At 44.8% G+C, this 20729-nt stretch overlaps 1 protein-coding gene across 2 annotated transcripts in view; it reads left to right on the top strand.

The window, feature by feature from the left end:
* Window positions 1-9954: 9954 nt before the first annotated feature.
* Window positions 9955-20729, top strand: part of Gpat3 (glycerol-3-phosphate acyltransferase 3) — a 49892-nt gene continuing 39117 nt past the window's right edge. Inside the window, exons 1-2 of one of the 2 annotated variants that reach the window (XM_057773191.1) lie at window positions 9955-10055; window positions 10813-11109. In XM_057773191.1, the coding sequence (XP_057629174.1) occupies window positions 10969-11109 (141 nt within the window). In that variant the 5' untranslated portion in view covers window positions 9955-10055; window positions 10813-10968. Of the gene's footprint in view, window positions 10056-10395; window positions 10521-10812; window positions 11110-20729 lie in introns of those variants that run through there. The other variant, XM_057773190.1, reaches the window with a different exon arrangement.

The following is a 20729-nucleotide window of genomic DNA, read 5'->3' as shown; positions in this document are numbered from 1 at the left end:
TGCTCTTCCAAAGGTCCTGAGTTCAATTCCCAGCAACCACATGGTGGTTCACAACCATCTGTAATGAGGTCTGGTGCCCTCTTCTGGCCTTCAGGCATACACAGAGAGAATATTGTATACATAATAAATAAATAAATATTTGCCGGACGGTGGTGACGCACGCCTTTAATCCCAGTACTCGGGAGGCAGAGGCAGGCGGATCTCTGTGAGTTCAAGACCAGCCTGGTCTACAAGAGCTAGTTCCAGGACAGGCTCCAAAACCACAGAGAAACCCTGTCTCGAAAAAACCAAAACAAACAAACAAACAAAAAAACAAGTTATAGCCTATTACTGAAGGACGGCAGGGCAGCGGCTTGAGGCAGAAACACTGCTTGTTGCTTTCTTGCTGATCTGGATAACTCCTCCCTTCTTAGGTCATGGTGAAAGCTAACTGGGACACCATCTCAAGAAAAAAGTTAATTACAAACCAAATTGTTCTAGGCCCCATGGATAAATTGAATCATAATCACTGGGGATGATGCCCGAGCATTGAGAAATTTTTAATATACAATATGGAATCTTAAGTTCTTTTTTTTTTCTTTCTTTCCTCCTTTTCTTTCTTTCTTTTGGTTTTTTCAAGACAGTGTTTCTCTGTGTAGCTTTGGAGGCTGTCCTGGAATTTGCTTTGTAGACCAGACTGGCCTCGAACTCACAGAGATCCGCCTGCCTCTGCCTCCTGGGTGCTGGGATTAAAGAGGCATGCGCCACCACCACCCACCCGGCGAGTTTTATTTTATATTATTATTATTTACTTTATATGTTTGAATGTTTTGCCTACATTAGCTCTGTGCACCAAGTGCTTCTTATTGCTCTTGGAGGCCAGGAGAGGGCGTCAGATCCCTTGGATCTTGAGTTACAGACAAATAGTTGTCAGCTGCCATGTGGGTGTTGAGAATTAAACCTGAGTCTTCTGGAAGAGCAGCCAGTAGTCTCCAGTACCAAATTCAGTTTTATAAATAACTGCTTTATGGGAGATTATAGGTGGTTTTACTACCGAAATTTATGAATGAATAGTCTCAGAGTGTGATGAGTAAGCTTGGACAAGTCTTAGTTCCGCACTCCATAGACAATGTAAGTCAGCTCTGCGGTGGACCAGACTAAGGGAAGGAAGATTCTTTTCTGACTCCATGGCAGGTCTTTCTTTGAAGCCCACAGACAGGTTTGCCCACTTAGTGGAGAGCCAGCCTGATGGTTCAGGTGGTTGGCTGGGAAGTGGGCTGCGGGGTTTTAAATGCTGCCATCTAGACTGTCTGTCCTTCCTCCCAAGTCTGTCTGTCTGTGCCACCATAGGTCCCTCCAGAGAGTGTCCCTGACAAGATCTGTTGCAGATCCAGCCAAACTATTCTTCCCGCCAGCCTTTAACTGGGAGAGTGAGTCAGGCTGATTTCAAACAGGCTCCCGTAATTTCTGACAATTTCTGACGCTGGCACCTGGTGGGTGTGGTGAGCCTACCCGAGATAACAAACAAAAACACTTTGTAAGCTGCGCCGAAGTGACTCCTACTTGTCATTACCCGGGGTCCATCCTGCTAGACATCACAAAGAAAAGTGGGCACTCAGCAGAACTAGAGCCGTGCCCCACAGTGAGTGTATGTTCTAGAAACTTGCTAAGGAGCTTTACACCGCTGAGGCATTGGCTCTTCCCATTTCCCTGGCACCACTGGGAATGCAAACATCAGTTATCACTCCTTGAAAATTAAACTGCCACACGTGAAAGTGGAGGTACCTAGCTTTGTTTTCATTTCCTTCTCTAGCCCTGGGTAGAGAGCTGGCAGTCTGAGCTGCCCAAAAAGAGACAAGAGGATCAGTTATCTCTGTGTTGTGTAAATTTCCTAAGAAATTAAACATTCCATCCTGCAGGGAAGCTCCTTAAGCAGGAAGGTAAACAGCTCAAAATAGCTTCAGAAAACCCCCCAAGACCCACCAGAGCGACTAGACCCCTCCCTTCCAGGGTAAGCAGTAATCTGAGAGTTGCTCCCAGAAGAGCAGAGCCAAGCGGCAAGATTCTGAGACCAGACCAGCTTCTGGTCTGATTGGAAGAGGTATAGACCCACTGAGGCGCCTTGAAAGGACGCTCTCCAGGTTCCCAGTTCTGTGAGCTGTTTCCCATGCTGGGGTGAGTTTTGGTGATACAGCCATCTTTGAGTCATTTCTGCTCCTGTACATAACCCCTCACCCATGCCCTCATAAGAAACCCCAATAAAGCTCATGGTCCACCGAGCGGAATTTTGGTGTTATCTGCACTTTGGTCTGTGGTGGACTCCCTGTCCGGGGTGTCTTGAAACACCTCCTAATGAGATAACATACTTTTCCTTCTTGAAGCCTCCTTTCTGGACAGCCCCTTGCAGCTGCTGTCACAGTATCTGCACAAAGCCTGCCCACTTCTTAAGTTACACAGAAAGTGTGGATTTCCCCCTCCCCGCTCCCTGCCAGAGCCCAGGCAGCTTCCCTGAAGTCTCTCTTCGCCTCTCCTTCCACCACATGGCTGCTCATCAATCTCCATTACAAGTGGCATTGTCTTTTCTCTTCCTCTTCCATTTCTCTGCTCTTGGCCAATGCCAAGATTTAGAACTTGCCCGTCCTGTTTCCTTTTTGTTTGTTTGTTTTGTTTTTGCTTAAGCTCTAAGGAATTGTACTCAAGCTTCCTGTCTCCTATCTTTACAAAACAATTTTAACTTTATTGTGTATTTGAGGTTTTTGTCAGTAGCACAGGCATGCCTGGTGCAGGTGGAGGCCAGAGGAGGGCATCAGGTCCCCTAGAACTGGAATCCCAGTATCCCGTGGATACTGGGAATTAATCTGGGACCTCTGGAAGAGCAGCCTGTGCTCTTAACCACTGAGCCATCTCTACGGCCCCTTTCTTTTATTAATGAAACTAACAATCTTAAAAGGGAACCCCAGTTTTCTTTGTAACGAACTGTTGCACATGTTGAGGCTGAATTTTAAGGCATTTGAGGGGCATCTTGGTAAAGCGGCCACACTTTAAAGGACGGATTTAAAACACTCAAGCAGCAACAGTTCCTTCAGCATCTTGCGTCTGAACAAATAAAATACTTCATGGTTAACTAAGGGGTGTAGAAATTTCTGAAGTGTCCACTAATAACCTTTCAGTCATTCCCTTCAGAAGAGTCTCCTGTGCTAGAACTTTACTGGTAATGACCATCATGAGTCTATAAATGGATGCAGATTTCACATACATGCCCATTGCACACACATGCATAGATACACATTATACACATACACACACATCACACACACAATGCATGAGAATACACACGCGCAAAGGTCTATAAAAGGGACTGAGGAAATGGCTCGGTGGGTAGAACACTCACTGTGCAAATGTGGCCCACTGGGTCTTGAGTCCCCAGAACCCACGCCGGAAATTCTGAAGCCTCAATGGTGATTTGGGGTCAGAGGCAGGAGATTCCCTGCAAGTTCACAAGCCAGCTCGCCTAACATCCACAGTAGAAAACAGCAAGAGATGGAAAGTAAAGACTGAAGCCCAAAGTTGTCCTCTGACCCCCATATGTGCCGTGGTGCACACGTGCCCTCATTTGCACACCTGTACACTCAGACACAAGATTGAGAAAGAAACAAAAATCATTTCTGGTAGTGAGAATGGTATTCTGAATCCTTCTTAGGTTGACTGCATCTTGCAGCAAGCTACCACTGACCTGTTTATGTGTCTGACAGCAGCAGACTGAGTCACCCTTGCAAGGTAGGGTGGTATTTGCCAAGACCAACAGAATCTCCAGTAAGGGTCCCGGCGCACACATAAACACGGAACCTAGGGTGATTGTCGCTGTGATGAGACATCGTGACCAAAAGCAATTTGGAGAGGAACGAGTTTGTGTGGCTTACACATCCTAAATCACCATCCACTGTCTCATCAATCACTAATTAAGAAAATGCCCTGCAGGCTTGGTTGTCTACAGCCTGGTTTTATGGAGGCATTTTCTTAATTGGGTTCCCTCCTCTCAGATGACTCCAGCTTGTGTCAAGTGACTATAAAACTAGCCAAGGTACCTTTCCAGACACTGTTTTAGATGTGGGGAGTCTGTAGCCACCTCTGCTGCAGTGCTCTGAACCCAGGCTTTACATCACCTTTCTTAGAGAATTGGAGCTGCCGAAATTGCAGCTCCTGGGAGACTGGTGGGCATTGGTGAGTCTGAGGACCAGGCAGCTATGTGTTGTTCACCACCCACAAGTTGCCCTTGGTAAACGGTAAATAGTATTTTCACCAACATGGACGAGCCATTTTCTCCATTGTTGGTGCCTGTGCAGTTTGAGGGCAGAGGTTAATGTTAGCTTTTCCCAGAAAAGGACAATATTCACAGGCTGAGGTAGAACTAAGTTCCTAGATGTACTTCAAAGTTTACAAAGAGGAGCCAGACATGGTGGTTCATGCTTGTAATCCTGGCTCCCAGGAAACAGAAGCAAGGGGATGGTGAGTCCTTGGGCTACAGAGCAAGACCTTATCTCACACACATACACATGTGTGTATCCATATATGTGTGTGTATATATATATGCGTGTGAGACATATTTACATATTATGCATATATTTCCATAAAAGGAATATTTAATGATTAATAAAAAGAATTTTTAGCGTATTTTCTTCCTTTGTTAATCATGTTTAGACTAAAGTATAAATATTACTTACAAGGTGGCATAAAAGAAATAAGTGCATTAAAATTTTTATGCGATGATTTTTGTCTCCCTAATATTTTCTCCTCTGAACAAATAGATAAGCAAATAAAAACACATGGAAACACAGAGAAATGTTAAATTTGTTGGGTCAAACTCTGTTTGCAAAACCATTGCAATAATTATATGTCATTAATATTTTTAACATGGAAACACATGAGTTCTAGTGTACACACAGAAAAGGAAGTTTTATTGTTTTGTTTTGTTTTTTGAGACAGGGTTTCTCTGTAGCTTTGGAGCCTGTCCTAGAACTAGCTCTTGTAGACCAAGGTAGCCTTGAACTCACAGAGATCCACCTGCCAGATTTCTGTAAGTTCGAGGCCAGCCTGGTCTACAAGAGCTAGTAGTTCTAGGACAGGCTCCAAAGCTATAGAGAAAACTTGTCTCGAAAAAAATCCCCCCCAAATAATAATAAAATAAAAAATAAAAATAAATAAATAATAAAAAAAGCTCACAGAGAAGACAGTGCCTGGGTCTCTAAAGAGGTTACATTTAAGCTTTTGCACAGTTTTGGAACTGTTATGGACTGGGGACTTTTGAAGTTGGAATGAATGTTCTTTGCATTATGTCATGAGCCTGTGGTAACAAGAGGTGGAATATGATGGCTTACCAGTGGTATGTTTGGGTGTTACACTGAATTACCATGGTTAATATTGATGGTCAACATGACGGGTTCTAGGATCACACAGGAGATGGTCCTCTGGACCTTCTTGTGAAGGGTTATCTAGATTAGATGACTTGAGGTGGAAAGCCTTCCTCACCCTGAAGCATCATGGCCTAGCCCAGAAGAACCACACCTGACAAATTCCTGTAAAACACAAGTCTGTTCCTTGAGTTCATCCAAATGTCAAAGAGATGCCTTTTTTTTTTTTTAATCCCCTATACCGTTTCATTCAGCCTCAGGTGTAGATGGAAATTTCTGTCTTGCCTGGTCCTGTAGCTGTTCAGTCCCAACAAAACACACAGAGGCTTATATTGATTATAAACTGGTTGGCCTATTAGCTCAGGCTTATTATTAACTAGGTTTTACAACTTACTCATAATTCTTATCTATGTTTAGCCATGTGACTTGGTAACTTACTCAGTAAGGCATTCTCATCTTGCTTCTTCTATGTCTGGGTAGCGACTACAGACTGATCCTTTCCTCTCCCCAAAATTCTCCTAGTCTGGTCACCCTGCCTATACTTCCCGTCTGGCTACTTGCCAATCAGTGTTAAACCAATATGAGTGACAATCTTTACAGGATACAAGAGTATCATCTCACAGCACTCAGGTGTTGACAAAGTTCTCCAAACACCCATGCCATTGGTCAAGGGAAGAACAGTAATGACGGATTAGGGCTCACAGTCGGCTGCATCTGATAATCTAGTACTTTAGGATTGCGAAGGTTGTTAGAAATCATGAAAGCGTAAGGGAGCATTGATTTGTCACCAAAATGCATTTTGAGAGTGAAAAAGGATGCTGTAAAGTATATGCCAAGGGGCTGGGGAATGCAGCTTAGCAGGGAGAACGTTTGCCTAGAATGCATGAAACCCTGGTTTGAATACTCAGCTCCACATTCATGGGACAGATGGTGTGTGTATGTGTGTCATCCTGACACTCAGGGGGAAAACACAAGATACCGAAATGTAAGGTCATTCTTAGCTATGGAGGAGTGAGTGAGTTTGAGGGCAGCCTGGGCTATGTGAGACTCAGTCTCAAAAAAAAAGTTTGCATCAACTCTCTCTTTATCATCGTACACACACACACACACACACACACACACACACACACACCCCCCCCAGTAACAGGTCTGAACAAATTTCACACTGAGCATTTACTATTAGTTGAATTTTATCTTTTTTTTTTTAAAGATTTATAGATCACACATACAGTGTTCTATCTGCACGCCAGAAGAGGGCACCAGATCCCATTACAGATGGTTGTGAGCCACCAAGTGGTTACTGGGATTTAGGACCTCTGGCAGCATTCTTAATCCCTGAACCAGCTTTCCAGCCCCTAAATTTTATCTTTTTTTTTTTTTTTTAAAAAAATAAAAAGTACATAGTTTTATATAGAAGCACAGACCTTGTCTTAAAACTAAAAGACAAAAATAAAGTGTTAACCGTGGACTGGGCGTGTTGGCCTACGTTAGTGGTTCCCAGCCTTCCTAGTGCTGTGAAGCTAATACAGTTCCTCTTGTTGTGTTGAGACCAGCCATAACATTATTTTCAGTGTACTTCATAACTGTAATTTTGCTACTGTGGTGAATTATAATGTAAATATTTGTGTATTCCCATGGTTTTAGGCAACCCCTAAAGTGAGCAAGACCCATGTGTTGAGGATCAATCCCAGCACTCAGGAAACAAAGGCGGGTGGATCTCTGTGGGTTCAAGGACAGCCTACTGTACAGAGAAAGTTCCAGGCTAGCCAGAACTTCTCAGTGAAACCCTGTCTAAGAAAGACAGAAAGGAAGGAGAGAGGGAGGGAGGAAGGGAAAGAGGGAAAGAAGAAAGGAGAAAGACAAAATGAAATGAAATGCTAATTGTGCCAGAGTTCTAGAGAAGTCAATCAGACTTGGGGACGAAAGGTCCCTTGTAACACCCGATTCTGTGTTATACCCTCTGTACAGTTTGCACCACTGTACCGTACGCGAGTCCAAGGGCCTGGAGATGGAAAGAACACACAAAGAGACCTGGGTCATTTGTAAGGAGATCAGCTGAATGCCGTTTATTCAAACTTGGGGAAAATCTTATATACCTAGCTGCTGCACAAGGATTTCCGCCCAGGCAGGTGGGAAATTACTGTACCAACGATGGAGTCAATGCCCTACAGCTAATCACCAGGCGGGACAGGGAGAGCACAGGAACAAACAGGATGCTTAGTTAGCTGACCAGAAACTGTCCTCAAGATGTACCCCAGTAACAAGGGTAGACACGGGCCCTACAGTCCCTCTCTCTTCTTGTGTCCCTATAATTTCTCTGTCACAGTCTGATTAATTGGTTTTTTTTTTTTTTTTGGTTTTTTGAGACAGCGTTTCTCTGTGGCTTTGGAGCCTGTCCTGGAACTAGCTCTTGTAGACCAGGCTGGTTTCGAACTCACAGAGATCCACCTGCCTCTCTCTCCCAAGTGCTGGGATTAAAGGCGTGCGCCACTACCACCCGGCTCAGTCTGATTAATTGTAATCAATATTGTTTGTTTTTTGAGTCAAGATCTTACTGTGTAGCCCTGGCTGGCCTTGAGCTCACAGAGATCCACCTGCCCTGGTTTCTTCAATTCTGGGATTAGAGGCATGCGCCATCATGCAGGCCTAAATAATGGTGTATTTTTAGATAAATTCTTTCTAGATTAGTGTAGGCCCTAAAGCCAGGATTAAATGTCTTCATAAGAGAAGAAAAAGGCTGAGGATGTAGCTCAGTGGTAGGCTTTTTGCCTAGGAAGGTCAAATCAATACTGGGGCAGAGATGGGGGTTACACAAACCCAAGGCCTCTGGAAACAGAGGCTTGAAGAGGGGAAAGATCCTTGCGAGGGCTTAGAGAGGAGCCTGACCTACACTACAGACGCCTTGATCGCAGATTTCTGGCTTCCATTAGGTGAAAACTGTGCTATTTGGTGTTGCTGAGGAGTCCTGCCCGAGGAAGGGGAAGGAGCTTCCCAGGAGGGAAGGCAAGCCTGGAGTCTTTCCTTTTCTAAGGTTGCCAAGGGGCGCAGGTGTCTTTTGGGGGCTGTGCTGGTTTTGCAGTCTTCAGGTGAGAAGGAACACTTCCCTTCTAGCAGTTTTCTGACTTCCGGATACAGCTTTGTTTACAGAGTCATTCCTAAACAAAACCCCAAACCAAAGGCAGTTCACAAGTTCGGTTATAAACAAGCAAACATACTGGGGCGCGTGTGCACTCTGTATGAGTGTGTTTAAACAGAAACAAGGACTGCCTGGATGTTTCTTCTACAGGGTGGGTTATGGAGCAATCATTCAGCATTTGGTTGGAGGAAATAAAGGAGGCTAAATATTTTTCCTGGACAATATTAAATGAGCTAGTAAATCTTAGATTGTGAGCTAAATATATAAACCACACATGTACACAAAGATATATGTTGACCAGCTTCCAGAAATGTTTTTGAGTTAGGGTTTCATATAGCCTTGAACTCCTGGTCCCCCTGTCTCCATTTCCCAAGTGCTGGGATTTCTCTTCATGCCTGCTTAATTTTTTTTTGTTTTTTTGAGACAGGGTTTCTCTGTGGCTTTGGAGCCTGTCCTGGAACTAGCTCTTGTAGACCAGGCTGGCCTTGAACTCACAGAGATCTGCCTGCCTCTGCCTCCCCGAGTGCTGGGGATTAAAGGCGTGAGCCACCACTGCCCAGCTGCCTGATAAAATTTTTAAGTGATCTTGTATTTTATCGTGTGTGTGTGTGTGTGTGTGTGTGTGTGTGATGCCACGGAGAACCTGTGGTCAGGGGTAAATTGATCCTGAGCTTGCACCATGGGGGTTCAAAGACTGACAGGTCTTTGATGTTTGGCATCTCACCTTTGTTGGTGAGCCATCTCACTGGCCCCATTTTGAGAGTAAGTTCCTGATATCTTTCCCTTCACAACTTCTAGTGGGGAGAGTGTGGACAACTGGTTGGAGGTGCAGAGGAGATTCCTATTTCCTTCACGCCCCCCTGGGGGGGTGGGGTAGCTTTCTCTGCAATGTTTGCTTAAATTAACACGTTCCGTTCAGTTTGCGGGTCACTCTACTTTTTCCAGCTCCAAAACCAGTTCCCGACGGTCAACTGTAAAGTTAGTTTGGTCTTACTAAGGATTTAGAGCCGATTCAGTGATGGTCTGGACCCTACTGTTCTCAGAGTCCCTTCTCAGGCTTAATCTTAAAACTGTGCTGCAGCGGAATACGCGTGCAGGCTTTTTTGTTCTTTGTTCTTGTAAGGGCTAGCACCACAGCGGCGTGGGACGTGGATCCCCGGGAAACTCGTGTGCGAGTTGGGTGAAGGTTAGCATTTGAGAAGCATTTTTCTGCAGTCTGTGCTGAGTGTGGGTGGACTAAGGGAAGCTTAGACTGGAATCTCCTCCGGGGAGGGGAGTGACAAACAGCCCCCTCCCTGCTTGCCCTTTAAAGAAAGAGGGTCTGGCTATTTAGCCCCAGGCTGACTATTGGAACGCCACACAGCCCAGTACCGTCTCCTCTTCAATCTCAGATTCCTGAGTGTAAATGCTGGAATTACAGTCCTGCGACACTGCCACTCCGGTCTTCTGGGTCTCTTCCGTGCCAGGGAGGTGTTGGCAGAGTGATTAAGGAGGCTTGTGGAGAAAGAACGCGCTTTCTCCTTTCCAGCCCGGTAGGTTTCAGCCCTGCAGCTGGCTGGGTAAGGAAGGAGGCGTGGGGGAGCCAGGAGCGGCCGTGACTGCTCACGCTTGCTCTGCAGTTTCCTACGGAAAGCTTTTCCTACGAGGTCGTTTTGCACGTTCACAAAACAAGGTTTTCCGCAGTGTCCGGGAGACCTTAGATTCTGTGGGTGAAGATGGAAAGTCTGCTCCCGAAAGGACCTTTGCTGGGAGTGCAGTGCACGGGGGCGGGGGAGAGGCGGGACGGAAGGCAGCGGCTCACAAGGCAGCGTGCCCCCGGGACTCAGTCGTGCCAGGGAGCTCCCCGTTGGGTGGCGAGTGGGGTGGGGCAAGGACAGAGTGCAGTAAAAGGGGCTCCCGGCACCCGAAAGCAAGCCAGTGGCTTGCTACCCGCATAGCCCGCAGCCCACGCCAAGGCACAGGGAACCTGCAGGGATCCTCACTGCCCCAGGGCCTCGGTGAGTCACTGCGGGGTTGTCGCAATCGCTCCCCGGAGGAAATCAGGCCCGGGGTGGGGCACGTTCCTGGCTGCCTTCGTGAGCTCTGACCGCACTAACCAGGGTGTCCCCTAGATCGCCGCCAGTTGGGTCTTCTCTCCCGACACTCAGATCTGCTCCCGCAGCGGTGTGACCGCAGCTTGGCCTGGGCCTCTAGTGGAGAGTTAGCCCTTGGGACAGCGGGGACCCCAGAGGAGGAAGGAAGGAGATCGCCGTAGTTCTGAGAGTTCTCCCTCTTCTCTTCGCTCCGCAGAGCTGAAGGGAGTGAGGCGGGCGGCTCTGACTCCCCGGAGCCCGGCTCCGGGTCGGACGCTGTATTTTCCGAGCTGCGCTGGGCTGCCCAGGACTCGGGTATCTTTCTACTGCGCCCGGACCTCCTGGGGACGTCTCCCAGAGGGCGTGCCGAGACATGGAGGGCACTGACCTGGCGGTGAAGCTCCTGTCCACCTGGCTGACGCTGGTAGTCGGCCTCATCCTGTTGCCCTCGGTCTTCGGATTATCTCTAGGCATCTCGGAGGTCTACATGAAGATCCTGGTGAAAACCTTGGAGGTGAGCACTGGGGAAGGATGTGGAGCCCTGACTGCTCTGAGAACTTAGGGAGCCTGAACGGTGGGAGCCTTTTGAGCAAAGGGTCGGGGTGGGACGTTGGGGCCGGGGTGGGGGTAGAGATGGAGTGGGAACCTGGTCTGCCTTAGTGAGAAAGACAGCGACCCACCTCAGAGGAACCCTTGCCCCTGGGCTCTGTCATCACTAGCTCCACTCACTAGATAAACTCTCTGTGACAGCCCTTTGCTGTATCAGCAGATTCATTGCCCACTGTGCGTGCCTGCAAGCTGTCAGTCACTTCGTTGTGAGTTTTTACAGCCTCAGGTTTCAGAGGTCCTTTTGTGCCTACAGAGATCCTGTTTCACTTCATGCCCAAGATAAGACACTAGTGGCTGGGTGGCAGAAAAAGAATCTGACTTTATTTATTGGAGTCACAGGGATTTTCATCTAACCAGGGACACTGACATACTATCACAAAGGTTCTTGGACCTCAGCTTGGCCTAGGGTGTGTTTCCAAATTCCCCTAAGGATGTTAGGTGTGACCAGTGGAGGCTGGAGGGAAGACCTCAGCTTAACTTTATACAAGTCTTTAGTAAAATTCCGGAGGCCTCTCCACGCAGGGAGGCAAGTGCCAGGAGACTCAGCGTTCCAAGATTCGTTTGAATTCAGCGCGGCAGACAGTGGTCTTAATGGAGAGGGGCCCTGTAGACTGTACAGATTTGCCTAGATTTGGTAACTCTCACCCCTGTTTCCCAGTATCTGATCTAACGAGGTCATCTGATTCCAGTACTTCATTGCATTCATCTACCTAATAGGAGTACCAACACCTATTTGCATACCATTTTCATCCGTCTGTCTGTTTGATTTGAGACAGGTTATCATTCTTGGAGCCCTAGCTGGCTTCTCTGTAGCTTTGGAACTAGCTCTTAGACAGGCCTCGAACTCACAGAGATCCACTGCCTCTGCCTCCCAAGTGCTGGGATTAGAGGTGTGCACCACCACCGCCCCACAAAGTTCTTTTTAAAAGCAAAAATAGGTGGGTACCTAGCAGGGTGCCTGTTTATTAGCTGCCCTGTGTGTTTGGTGCGATTAAGGGAATGGTAGGGTTGTTTAGAGTTGGCTGTCTTTGTTTCTCCAGCTTCTTACCACTCACAACTGTGAGTTTTTTTTTTTTTTTTTTTTTCTGGCCTGTACTTTTTATCCTCCTGTAGGATTTGGCTCTGTCTCTTCTTAGTAAAGGAGTGGCTCCTAGATGTATATCTCTACCCCAGGGCTGCCTGCTACTGCTTTTCCTAGATGTCTATCTCTGCCGCAGGGCTGCCTGCTACTGCTTTGCTCTGGACTTTTTCTTTGTGGCTACATCTTTGCTGAATCCTTGGAGCTGTATTAGATTCTTTATCTCCAGTCTGCCATTCTCTATTGCTTTTTCCAAGATAGCATCTCACTATGCAGCTCAGTCTGGCCTCGAACTCTGGATCCTGCTGCCTCAGGCTCCCAAACACTGACCTAAGAAGTGTGTACCACCTTGCCAGCAAGCAGTTGTCTGTTCTGTGGTCACGCTGTGCTCTGAGTGTGTTCCTCCCTCTGTTAGACTTTCTAGCATGCTCACACCACAGCGAATGATCCTTTCCACCGGGCTCCTGAAATGATTGAGCTGGTTTCCTGGGTAGCAGTGCCATTTGGAGAGCGAGATAAGGGGAATCACACACATTGCTTCTAGGTGCTTATTACTGCCTTTTTGCTTTAATCTTTCCTGGGCAGCTAAAGATACAGCAAGGAGAGAGTTACCACTTAGCCATTCTCAGCTGGTAAATTACTATATTTGATAAGATGATTGGCAGGCCAGGCTCTGACTTTGAGTTTGTTTGACAGGGCCCCAAGTTTTCCATGTAGAACAGAAAGAAACTCTACAGATGGTCTCACTCTCTGCACATGTGTATGAGCTTAAACCGAAACAACATACACAGGTGTGTGTGTGTGTGTGTATATATACACACACATACATACATACATATATATATATACATATACACACACACAGCACACATACTACACATACCAGACCATGTATATACACAGCACATGCATACACCCAACCCCACTACACACACACACACACACACACACACACACACACACACACACACACACACACTATACCCTAAGTTAACCTGGAACTCAGAACTCAGTATATGAGTCAATCTGCCATCTGAACTGACTTCAAACGGTCTTGGCCCCCAAGCTCATGTTTTGAATTACTGATGTGAGCTTCCTCACCTAGTGTCAGAGGGGAGTTTCTTGATAATTGGGGAAGTTTGTCTTCAAAGGAAGTCTACATTCTTTTCTTTTCTTTCTTTCTTTCTTTCTCTCTCTCTCTCTCTCTCTCTCTCTCTCTCTCTCTCTCTCTCTCTCTCTCTCTTTCTTTCTTTCTTTTATTAAAAAAAGACCCTTTTTTGGGAGACAGGATCTCATGTGGTCCAAACAGTCTTTGAGTTGCTGTGTAGCTGAGGATGCTCTTGCCTATCCCAACCTCCTGTCTCCACCTCCCAAGTTCTAGGATTCCAAGCATGCAACACTGCTTGCAGTTTCATTTGATGCTGGGAACGGAGACAGGTCTTCATGCCTGGCCATCTCCAGAACTTGTCATTAGTTTTCTAAGTTGATGTGCAAAGCAGCGAGTCTCACGGCATTTTCACTCAATGATGCTGATACCGTCTGATATTTTATGTCTCCTGCCTCCTAACTTCTCGTAAGGAATGCTGTTCTAGTTAAAGCAGACATACTGTTAATCTTGGACAGTAGGTAGGAGCCAATGTGAGCAGTCATCTGCACTGCCAGCTATTAGATTAGGGGTGTTCGACATATACAGGATTTAGGTAGAGATTCATTTTGTGAATCGGCTGATTGTCGGTCATGGCTGTCTGGAGCTCCTAATAGGCACTCATCAGGGAAGAAAGGTATGACCCCAGGTTAACATCCTTCCCTCAGAACAGTGCTAACTGTCTCAGCCACTTCCCAGAGGCTAGACTGACTGCAGTGGATCGCTTTCTCCAGTGTAAGAATAAGTTCCTATGGAATCGTTTAGTCTTGGAACATGTTCAGTTCTCTGTATATCAACAGTCAACAAAGTTAATTTTATAGACCCAGTACCTCTGTTACTCCTATTGCCCAGTAAGTGCTCAGTTAATTTGGTTCTGGGTTGTCTCAAGAATATTCTTGGGACACACACACACACACACACACACACATACAATTCTCATTATTTAACTTTAGTTGGCTTGGAGGAACTTTGAATATGAGTCCAATTTGGGTATATATCAAGTCATAGGGCAGCAAGGGATACACAATGAGACCCTGTCTCAAGAAACTAACAAGAAAACAAACAAGCAAACCACAGACATCTGCCTGCCTGCCTCCGTAGTCCTGGGATTGAAGGTGTGCTCCATATTGCCTGACTATGTGTTTTTTAAAAAGAGCATTTAGTCTTACCGCTGTGTGTTTACCTTAGTTTTCTTAGTGTTGGTAGATGGTTTTATAATGACCACACTCAGGTTCCGGAGGTTGAGTTGGGTGTGGATGTCTGCTTGTTATATTGTCAGGGTAGCTCTGCTTACTGTGGGGCTTGTTATATTGTCAGGGTAGTTCTGCTTACTGCGGGGACTTGTTATACTGTCAGGGTAGTTCACTGAAACCACATGTGTCATCCTATCAAGTCTGGCAAGCAGAGACAGGAGGATTGCTCGGAGCTTGAGGACAGCCTAGGTTGCAGCATGAAACCTTGTCTTGAAAAAACATCCTTGAGCCCTCTTGATGGCTCATAAGAATTGTTACTATTGGGACTGGAGAGGTGGGTCAGTGGCTAAAAAGGTGTTGGTTGCTCTTCCAGAGGACTGGGTTCTAGTCTCAGCACCCACCTGGGCTGTGATTCCAACTCCAAGGGGTTCCAATGCTCTCTCCTGGGCTCCTCTTGCACTAAATATGTGGTGAACAGGCATATGTGCAGGCAAAGCACCATGCACGTAAAATTAGTAAGTCTAAAAAATTAAAATGAAAAAAGTATTATTATTATTATGATTAATTTTGGCTTTTATGAGAATCTAAGAGTTATTATTTTAATTGTTACCTGTTCACTTTAATAAATGAAATTTATTATATATATGCATATATAATACATGAACTATCTATCTACATATACACACACACACACATATATATGGGCATGAAAGCAGAAATGACTCTGGGGAGGAAGCTAGTGGCAGAGGGTGAAGGGAGAGAGGGCAGATATGTGAGGATTATGGTCAGAGTAGATGCTGCATCTGAATGAAGATGTCTTTATGAAACCCATCACTGTGTACAAGGAATAAATAGATGCTGAGAGATTTTAGGTGGAAACAGAGCAAAATCTTTCTATCTGCTAACGCATATCTGTTAAGCCCTATAAACACCCGCCTGAAGTTAGAAAAACTAACGTTTCCTTTGTCTGGCACGGTGGTCGCACTTATGATCTCAACACTCAAAAGGCTGAGGAAGGCTGTTGTAAGTTTGAGGCCAGGTTCAGGAGCCTGGTGAAATGGCACTTATCACCTAGCCTGACGACCTGAGTTTGGTCCTTGAAACCTACATGGTGAGTCAGAGAGGTGACCATGGCAAGTTGTCCTCTGACCTGCACACATGCTGAGTTGTACATGCCCACAGATTCTAGTAGCCGTCACGTTCTGTGAGCTATCATTTGATGTCTCCTCTCCTTCCTCCTTTCCTCCTTCTCTGTCATTAAGGAGGACTGGATCCCTTGCAGTGTGGCGTTGAGGTAGTGAGGGGCATTGACTTTTCTTGATTTGTCTCTTTCTTTAAAGAAAATACTTCTAATCTTAAAAATTGTTACATTTATTTATTGTATTATATTATTATTCTTTATAACTTGTATGTGATTATATATCATTATGTACTATATATAATTACATATTATTTACATGCCTGTAAATCTTATATATTTATATTACATTATTATTTTTATATATTGCTATTATACACATATATATTTACATATGTGCTTGCATAATAATTATTTTTTGAGCATCTACTGCATGCTGCTTTCTTGGTTGCTAGGTGTCCTTAGATATGAATACATGTTCTTGGTATGGAGAGCATTCTCTCATCTCTTTACTCTCTCTTCCATTCACAGAAGAGTTTTCCATCCTTTGAAAGAGGTGTGCCCATAATTCCCAGGAGCCTATCGCCAAGTTTGTATACCAAGAGAGATGCTCTCTCTGATGCTGGACAAATGAGTGTGCTGGAAGGCCCAGGCTGTTTATAATGAGCAATTGGCAACAACGAAAAGCTGGGTTTTCATATCTTATTTTGCAGGGGCCTGCCATTCTTATTGATTTAGGGCAGGAGTTCGGCAGCATTCAGCTGTCGGGGGAAGAATTAGGTTTTCAGTTTGAATCCAGAACCAGGATTTTTAGTCTGTGAATATGATGGACTCTGCCAAGAAGTTCCATTTGGTTACAGATAAGAGCTAGCTGTTACTTTTATAAACCTTACAATTTGAATTTTTATATGATTTTATTCATTTTCCTTGTCTCCTTCCTCATCTTTAGTCAATGCTTGACTCGTTACAGCATAAAGTTTTAGAAGTTGTAATGTCTAGGGTGAGAATCTTAGAATTGTGCAACCTTTGGGTTTGTTTGAAAATCAGACTTGAAGGCTGGGGATGTGGCTCAGATGGTAGAGTGCTGTCTTGGTACACGCAGAGCTGTGGGTTTGATTCCTAGTACTACATGAACTGGGCAGCGTGGTGCACACCTATAATTTCAGCACTTGGGAGGTAGAGGCAGGAATATATATACATATATATATACACACACATACACACACATATATGTATATATAGGGACACATATATATGAATATATATTCACTAATGCAATATATCACTAGTAATTAAAGAGGTCATGAAATTGAGAGGGAATGGTGGGGAACATGAAAAGTGGAAAAAGATGGGGTGAAAGTGATGTAAATATGGTATTCAAATATGAAATTTTCAAAAAAAGATAAAAGAAAAAATTTAAGGTATCCTTATCTCCATAGTTTGAAATACATGCAATTTATTTTTTAAATCTGGCTTGAAATAAACTTTAGTGAATTTCCCCCTCCAGACTTTGGAAATTAAGTGGTGAGAAACTCAATAGATCCATGCTTTTTTAGCTTTCCTTGGGGCTTGAAGTCTGAGGTGGGGTGTAGCAGTGGATGTTAAAGCTGCTTCTGTAATCAGGGTCCTCTTGTCTGCATGATCTTGAGGCAGAAGCATTCTGAGAATGCCAGAAGAACCGTCCTGGGACTCCCCCATGAGTGGAGAAGCTGGCTTGGTAGAAGACAAACAGTGACTTGTTGGGAGAGACACTGATGGTCTAGGGGACCTAAACCAAGTGAGGTGTGTGAGGAAGGAGCAATCCACCAGAATTGCCTAGTATTCCAGGTAGCACCAGGTAGCTGCTCTCCTTCTATGCTTCCCCACACATCCACGTCCTCATCCTGGGGGTTGAACCCAAGGACTTGCATGTGCTAGGCAAGTGCTCTCTACCACTGCTCTGTCTCCCCAGTCCTCATTTAACTCGTATTTTGACGTAGGGACTCAGTAAGTTGTGCAGCCTGGCCTTTAGATCCCTAGAATTAGCTATTAGCTGTGTAGGCAGGCCTTGAATTTATGATCCTCCTGTATCAGCCTCCCAAGTAGTTGGACTTACAGATGTGAGTCAAACCCTGCCTGGCTCACTAATCTTTACTGTCACCTTTAGTATTGACCCTCCTTAGAGAGATGATGAAACAGATTCCCAGAGAGCTTAAAGTCTCAGCTGGGAAATAATAGGAAGACAAATTCTCCCTGACACCAGGCAGGCTGCAGTGCCTCTTGGTTTTCAGTGGTGAATAAGCACACACTGAAAAGTGGTTGTCTCTACAGATTCCCAAGTGGTTGTCTACACAGATTCCAAAGCGATTGTCTATACAGATTCCCACACAGATTCCCAGGCGGTTGTCTACACAGATTCCTATTGACTTTGAAGAGCTGTTCCTTTAACCTTGAACAGTTTTGCTTATCTTGAATGGTTTTTGCAGACCCTTGGTGCTCTCCAATGGGGAAACCTAATGTATTCTCAAATTTCTTATCTTTGAGTCTGATTTTTATGATGTTAGCATGGAAGTTAGCATGAAGTTATTACCTTCTGTGGATTCTCCTGTTTCTACCTCCCATAGAATATAGGAGAGCTGGGATTATAGATGCTTGCCAACACATCTGGCTTTATGGGGGCCCTTGGGATTTGAACTCAAATCCTCACACATGCAGGGCAAATGCTTTAACCCACTGAACCATCTCTGTAGCACTATCTCTGGTAGTCCAGATTTCTTCTTAGACTACTTATCAGGGCTCACTTTAACGGCTTCATTTTAACCAACTCACATCTTTTAAAGATCTGCTCTCCAAATATAAACCTTCTATATTTAACATGTGAATTTTAGAGGGTACATAATTGAGTGCTTATCTGCTAAAAGTGTTACGTCATTAAAATTAAAAATGCTCACATCTTTAGTATGCCCTAACTCTTTAGTCTAAGGTGCCTTGGTACGAAATATAAAATCAGTTGGCCACAATAGAAAGGTGAGTTCTAAGAATAATAATGATTGATTGTTCACACAGATTTTTTTATATGATCTTTGACTTTTTTTTCAAGTGATAATAGATGTCAAAGCTTTAGGGGAAAGCTATGGAAATTCACCTTTTCTTCAGGTGAGAAAAGATGGGAGCCCAGAGTTTAATGCCTCTCCCCCAAACAAGAAGAGAAAGGCACCCAGGTGAAGACTGGGTCTATTGGTAATGAGGGGTGACTGGAAGCCTGGAGGACTGGGCCTCTCTCTTTAGATGTTCTAAGTTAGGTGGCCGTCTCCTGCTTGGCTCTGCGCTGCTGTGTATGGTCCTGCTGGAGTCTTGCTCCTTGACCTTCGTGCTATGTTCTAGGCTGCTTATTCTCTTGCTTATTGGAAAAATAAATGTTGAATTTCTCTGTTTTAAGATGGATGTCTGAGTTTTTCGAGTTTCTTTTTGTACATTAATAAATCTGTCTTTTCATCCCTTAATGGGTGCTTATATATGATTATAATCATCACAGTGCATTTTACCTCTTATTTTGCCCTTTCCCATTCCTTTCAGATAGTCTGTTTAGACTTTAGTGTCTAGGCTGGGTGTGGTGGCGCACGCCTTTAATTTTAGCACTGGGAGGCGGAGGTAGGCCAATCTGAGTTCGATGCCAGCGCCTGGTTCACAGAGTGAGATCCAGGACAGCTAGAGCTACTCAAAGGAATCCTGACTCAGAAAGAAAAAAAAAAAAAACAAACACAGATATTAGTATCTGGACTGTAGTCTTAGATATCATTGTTATTGGTTTTAAAAATAAACCTATTTATCTATGTTTCCATCTGTCTGTCTGTCATCTATGTATCATCTATCTGTTTATTAATCTATCATCTATCTGTGTATCAATTCACTATTATCTATGCATGTATAGGTGTGCCACCTACCATCTACATATCTGTATATCTATCATCTATCAGTCTGTCTATCTTTCTATCCAGCTGTTTATCTGTCTGTTTATCTATCATCTATCAGTCTGTCTGTCTGTCTATCTTTCTATCCAGCTGTTTATCTGTCTGTTTATCTATCATCTATGTGCTGCTGAGGATTGAACTAGGCAATCACTCTATCACTACATCTTTATCCCTTAATTGCTAAATTTTAAACTCAAAACCCATATCACCTAGAAAGCGTGGGGCACCAGTATCTGCAGAGTCTTTAAATTCTTGCTGAAAAAATAAAATCCATTTGCTCCTTTTAAGTTATAGTGGTAATAATATTAGAAATGCATGAAGAGAGGGCAGACTGTAGCTCAGGTGGGAGAGTGCTTGCCTTGCAGTGTGTGAGACTCTGGATTTAATCTCCAGGCTTGCATAAACCGGGGGGGGGGGGGGGGGGGGGGGGAGGGGTGGGGGGGGGTGGAGGCGGGAAAGTCCTGTGCCCAGGGACTGGGGTGGGGTCAGCAGTAAAGTATCTGCCTAGACTGCTCCAGGAACTGACTTTAGTTGTTTAGTTTCTGGTTTTTGATTGTTGTGTTTTTTAAATTCAAGGTCACTCTTGGCTATTTTATGAAAAACCTACCTTAGTATCTTCTTTAGTGCAAGGATGGGCATTCGTGTCCTTGCAGGAAATGTGCTCCCCTCTCCACCTACCATGTTACCCTATTAGCACAGGACCCTTCTCATGGGAACTTAGAGGACACTGACTTTTGGTAGCTGAAACAAGAGCTAAAGTGGTCATTAAAAACATCTTGAAAGCCCAGTTTGGTGGCTCACGCTTTTAATCCCAGCACTGGGGCTGGGGGGGAGGGGAGGCAGAGGCAGGTGGAGCTCTGTGAGTTCGAGGTCAGCCTGGTCTGCAAGAACTAGTTCCAGGACAGGCTCCAAAGATACAGAGAAACCCTGTCTCAAAAATCAATCAATCAAACAAACAAACAAACCCCCAAAAAGTGCAAGTGGGTGTCTTTCAACATAGCACCCAAAGACTCACATACTTT

The sequence above is a fragment of the Chionomys nivalis genome, chromosome 6, assembly GCF_950005125.1.
Source record: "Chionomys nivalis chromosome 6, mChiNiv1.1, whole genome shotgun sequence".
Classification (NCBI taxonomy): Eukaryota; Metazoa; Chordata; class Mammalia; order Rodentia; family Cricetidae; genus Chionomys; species Chionomys nivalis.
The sequence above is the reverse complement of the archived record's forward strand: the minus strand, read 5'-3'. Positions and strand labels throughout refer to the sequence as shown.